General features: G+C 39.2%; 1 protein-coding gene across 2 annotated transcripts in view; it reads right to left on the minus strand.

Annotated features, from left to right (window-relative positions):
- The window catches only part of LOC101563413 (olfactory receptor 4C46-like), a 5,378-nt gene extending 839 nt beyond the window's left edge, over positions 1–4,539 (minus strand). Inside the window, exon 1 of one of the 2 annotated variants that reach the window (XM_012513380.1) lies at positions 3,629–4,539. In XM_012513380.1, coding sequence (XP_012368834.1) covers positions 3,629–4,539 — 911 coding nt within the window. Of the gene's footprint in view, positions 1–3,612 lie in introns of those variants that run through there. The other variant, XM_012513381.1, reaches the window with a different exon arrangement.
- Positions 4,540–5,632: the final 1,093 nt, after the last annotated feature.

The raw sequence follows: 5,632 nt of genomic DNA on the forward strand, positions 1-5,632 counted from the left end.
TTATTTCTGTGACAACCAAATTATTTATATGTGTACCTGTTATATACCAGTGTATTCATTTTTACTAAATATTCTTTTAAAACTTATTTTTACCTACACTCTTATTATTTATAATTGATGCTATATTTAATAGTTTTTTTTCAGAACCAGTGATTAAACTCAGGACCTTGCACTTGCCAGGGAAGCACTTATTCTACTGAGCCATCACCTCAGCCCCTGCCCCGGTCCCATTAATAGATTTCTTAATTGAAGCTAAATTCCATGCAAACATGACCTTCTATTGTCCACTGACATACTATACGACATAAATAAAGTTAAAACTTCTTAAACTTAGCTAATCAGCAAGCTGATTTTCAAAAAATATATTTGTTAACACTATGGGAGAGCAATATTTAACTCCTATTAGAAACAACAGCTAACATTTCAAGAGCCCAACCTTATGCCCAGAAAAGGGATCAAATTATCTCTATGATGAAGTAGTTTGCTTTCTGCCAACCATGTGTTGATTTTACTGACACCTAATCATTAATTATTCTTTTTTAAGTCCCATCACATTCTACTCTCTGTGATGTGTGTGCATATGCAGACGGAGATAATCAGATGACATTTCCATCCCAGGACTGGAAATTAGAGTGGGAATAATGCAGGAAATGGAGGCTGAGGAGAACCTGAATGGAAGAGAGTGCCTCTACCCAGCAAATTGGAGTAAGGGAAGCAGCCTCAAGAGGAGATTCCCAGTGGGACTCATGATCAGTCCTATGCTGTTCTGCATCCTGCAAGCAAAGAGTGCTTAACAAAGGAACAGGAGGGAGAATTGGAACCTTAGGTTGCAACCTCGCTGAGATTCTCCCCTCTTCCCATTCACATCTTCTACCTCCTCCTGTTCTTTTATCTAATTGTCTCTCTTCTTTCTTTCTTTCCATCTCTTTGTTCTCTTCTTCCTTTCTTCTTTCCTTCCCTTCTTCCTTGTTTCCTTCCCTCCTTACTTGCTTTCTTCTTCTCCTCCTCCTCCTACCCCTTCTTGTCTTTTTCTTCTTCATGCTGGGGATTGAATCTGAGGCCTTTACACTGAGCTAGAGCCTCAGTCCTCTTTATTTATTTTGAGACACAATCTTGCTAAGCCACTAGTTTGCCTACAGTGGGCTCAAATCTGTGATCCAACCTCCTCAACCTACAGGAATGCTGGGGTGACAGATACACACCACCGCACTCAGATTTACATTCTCTTTGTATAAAACGCCAAACACATCAAATATGACAAACTCATCAAATTTGTGCCCATTGCTGCACTAAGCAAGTCAAAATATAGAAGGAATATAGCAATCTGTGTGCACCATAGCAGGCCTCAACCGTTACTTGCTCATTCACTTTGCTCATGCCTAGTATTTTCATTTTTTAAATTTTATTTTATTTTGAAGAGTAATAACAAAAATGAGAATATCCATGTTAATCAATATCCTTTTACACCAAATTATTTAATTTTATATTTTTTGGGAAAAATTACATACTTTCTTCTAGGTTATTTACTTTTCTAAGCACTAGAAATAATAAGATGGCATTGAGTTTCAGTGGTGTTATGAAGAAGAGATGCAAAACAACAAATTTCTTAAGATTATCTACAAATAGACAGGAATTCATCCACTGAGAAAGTCAGGCTTACTGATATCCCTATTTTCAAGTTCTTAACTTTTCCAAGTTTGTCTATAAATTGTCACTTGTGTCAATAACATTAGCAGTCACTGAGTAGTTGGTGTGCCCCATAACACCATCATGGGACCTCAGTTTATTTCCTCATATCCTTTTTCTTCTAGAAGAAATGACACTGTCTCAATTTTTCTCCCATCCTTCCTGGCACACCCTTTCCTTCTAACAAACATTGCACAAAAAGAATCAAAACTCATACAGTCCCATTCTCTGGAAATGCTTAATTTTCACCAAGAATTGCAAGCTTGATCATTTTCATAGTTTATGCTTTGATTCTATAATCTTTTGAAACTAGGCTTTGTAGGAAAAGGTTGTTTTGTTTCAAAGGGATGTCTGACTTTGAGACATCCATGCGTAACCCAGAACATACACTCACTCCTAAAAGACAGGTATTCCAGGATCAAGCACTAAAATATGCTTAATTGTGGGAGAAATAGGTCCAAATAATAGTGAGCTTGTGAAAGGCACATTTTGTGAGAAATGTAAATTCAGAGTGTGCAGTCAGCAAAGAGGCATACAGTGGAATGTAGCAGAATAAAAGAACTGATGTGTTCTGTTTACACAGAACATGCCTGCTGAAACACCCTAGTATATGAGAAAAAACATGCAGCACACTTGGCGATATCATTCTCTAGATACAAAGTGAATCTTAGGACTACGTATAAATTACTTGCCAATAGCCATACACATAGGAAGAACTGTGTTTTACGTGATGAAAGTAAAACTGAAAGTTGGAACAAAGACCTGGATTTAGATTTTGTAGCTGAAACTCTAAGATGTGCACCTCAAAAACATGTTAGGTCATCTCTGTTTGTTTTAATTTGCTTCTTTGCAAATTGGAGACAGCAATATTGAAAGTAACTCTTTTTATATGTGAACTAAATCATCTAACTAAAGTGCCTCCATTGGATGTTAAAATACCAATTTAAGGTCTGATGAGATAGCCCAGTGGACTAAGCACCTGCTTAGGCAAACACAAGTAGCATGCCACACCATCCCTGCCCCTGGCATGCTGAACCAGTGACCCAGTCCGGGAGTAATAGTGCATGCCTGTAATCCCAGTGCTGGGCAGGCTGAAAACAGGAGGATCACTATAAGTCCAAGCTGCAGAGTGAAACCCTGTAGTAAATACAATATAAAAATTTAACATAAATCCATGCACCACACATTCAGAAGTAATAGCTCTACAAGCTTAGCAAATTTCATTTAGTGAGATTAAGTATAAGTTACTCTTATTTCTACAAAATGTACCTCAAAAATTAATCAGGGACGAAAACCCTTGCTGTTACATTCAAGAAAAATTGAGGCGAACATGTGGATATTTAAGAAAATAACATAATAAGAGGAATTTCAAAATTCTTAGCCTGTGTGTGTGTGTGTGTGTGTGTGTGTGTGTGTGTGTGTGTGCCAGAAAACAATTTACAGACAGGTTAGTAATTGTTTTTTTCTTAGGTTAGAAATTGTTTCTTTGTTCCAAAGGATTCCACCCTCTTTTCCATTTTGCCTCAGTCAAGCAAAACATTGAAGGGTTCAGAGATCTGGTTCTGTGGAGAAGCCAAGTTTGGCCAAGTAAAATATGTAGGAAGAATTTAGTCAAGTGGCAGGAAAACTCTGGAGTACAGCATGTTTCAGAATCTTCAAGCTGCAGATCCACGGTTCTTTCTATTTCATATCCTGAGTCTATACACATGTCGATCAAAGCCTGGGCAATACACCTGGCAAAGGATGCTATCAAAAACACCTAGCTAGTACTAAGTCTTTAATAATCACAGTTACTAGGAAGGGATGCTGTTTCCTTTTTATTTTTCTCTATGTCAATAAAATGTACAACATATTGATTATGTTGCACCACTACAAAGGTAGCTATCCTCTTTTGTTCTTCATCCTTTTCCTGGCTTTGAGAATGAGCTAAGTGCTTCTCCACTTCAACAAAATCCTCAGGGCACTCTTCACCTCTGTGTTTCTCACTGTGTAAATTATAGGATTCAGCATGGGAGTGAGGATTGCAAAGAACACAGTTACCAACTTGTCCACAGGGTAGGTAGCCACAGGACGCATGTAGGTGAATATGCAAGGTACGAAAAAGAGAATGACGACAGTGAAGTGGGAGGCACAGGTGGAGAGAGCTTTGTGCCGTGCTTCAGAGCCATGGGATTTCAGGGAATTCAGGATGACTGCGTAAGAGACAAGCAGCATGGACAGAATGAGCAAGCACATGGCTCCACTGTTGGCTGCCACCACCGTTCCCAGCAGATAGGTGTCTCTGCAGGCCAGTTTCAACAAAGGAAAGAGGTCACACATGAAGTGGTCGATGACATTGGGTCCACAGAAGGGCAGGTGGATCATGAAAAGAATTTGCACTGTGGCATGCAAAATCCCTCCCATCCAGGCCACTCCCACCAAGAGGCGACAGAGGCCCTGCCTCATGATGGTCATGTAGTGCAGGGGCTTGCAGATGGCCACGTAGCGGTCATAGGCCATGACAATGAGGAGGATGATCTCAGAGCCCCCCAGGAAGTGCTCTACAAAGAGTTGCATCAGACACCCACCCAAAGAAATGGTCCTCCTCTGGTAGAGCAGATCGATAAGCATTTTTGGGGTTGTGACCGAGGTGTAGGAGGCATCAATGAGGGACAAGTAAGTGAGAAAGAAGTACATGGGAGCAGACAGGGTGGGGCTTAGTGAGATGGTGATGACCACAAGCAAATTGGCCAGCACAGTGATGAAGAAAATGAACAAAAAGACAACGAAGAGTATTTTTTGCAAGTGTGGATTCTGTGTGAGTCCCAAGAGAACAAATTCAGTAACATTACTGGGAGGCATGGTGTGATCCATTTGGGAAGTAATACCTTCTCAAATGCTGAATTACCCACTGAAAGATAAAGATAGAAAGTGCATTGTGCAAGGTCATAGACTGAATTTCATAGTAAAAAATGCGGTGGTCACTATTGACTTCGTCTTCCCTCAGTCTAATAGTGCTTTAGTGGATCTTTTCCGTTCCCCCATGACGCTGTCTCTTCAGATGTCTAATATTCTCTATCACCTAGAGAACGTTCACAAGGCATTGGTTATTGGGTATTTAACAGGAAGACACAGGACTATGTATATGAACTGTGGATTCTCCATTTCCAACACCTTGGGACTCTGTGACATCCTTCACTACCCCATGGGTCTGATCGTTCCTCTGTGTCTGTGAGCTTCCAAATTATAGCTGTGAGATATACTGTGTGAGTTGCAAAGTGCGGCACAGAGGTAAAGCTTGTTTTCTTTTCCAAGATTTATATTTTAATTCCTAATTTTGAAGTATAAAAAAAGACATGGCCAAGAGCTCTCTTGCAAGATGATCCAACCAAGCAAATGAGGAAAATGTGTAAGTTGTTGGGGACACACCTTCCCTGGCACCTGAAATACATATATAATATTCATGGTTGTTTCCTCAGTGTGCCTATCATTGTCTGATAGCTTGTCTACAATGTGTGGAACCTATTAGATAAGTTCTTCATGAATTCCCACCCACACCTTGCATCCCACTAAGACACACCTACCTGGCCATAAACCAAAGAGCTCATGTACTCTGTTATTCTCATTCTACTTAACCACAATACATAGCTACTTTATGAGATATGTAAAAAAAATCCTTAAAAGGAAGGGTAAATTACAATTTTATATTTTTTGCATAGCTTCAAAATATATCATTGTGGAATTTAACTTTCAAGATAATTACACTGGCAGTCAATATTGCTTATTCTTCAAACTTTCATCCAAAAGACAGTTTAAAACAGTCTTATTCAGTAAATTCACAGACATGAACATTTCAATCCATAAAGATCTATTAAGCAAAAGAAACCATTCTTTTCAAAGTTATGGAAATACAAATTATGTAATACAGAAAGAGACTGCCAGATAAGATAAAGTCCATATAACCTAC

This window comes from Octodon degus, unplaced genomic scaffold (genome assembly GCF_000260255.1).
Source record: "Octodon degus isolate 3935 unplaced genomic scaffold, OctDeg1.0 scaffold00532, whole genome shotgun sequence".
In the NCBI taxonomy this organism is placed as follows: domain Eukaryota; kingdom Metazoa; phylum Chordata; class Mammalia; order Rodentia; family Octodontidae; genus Octodon; species Octodon degus.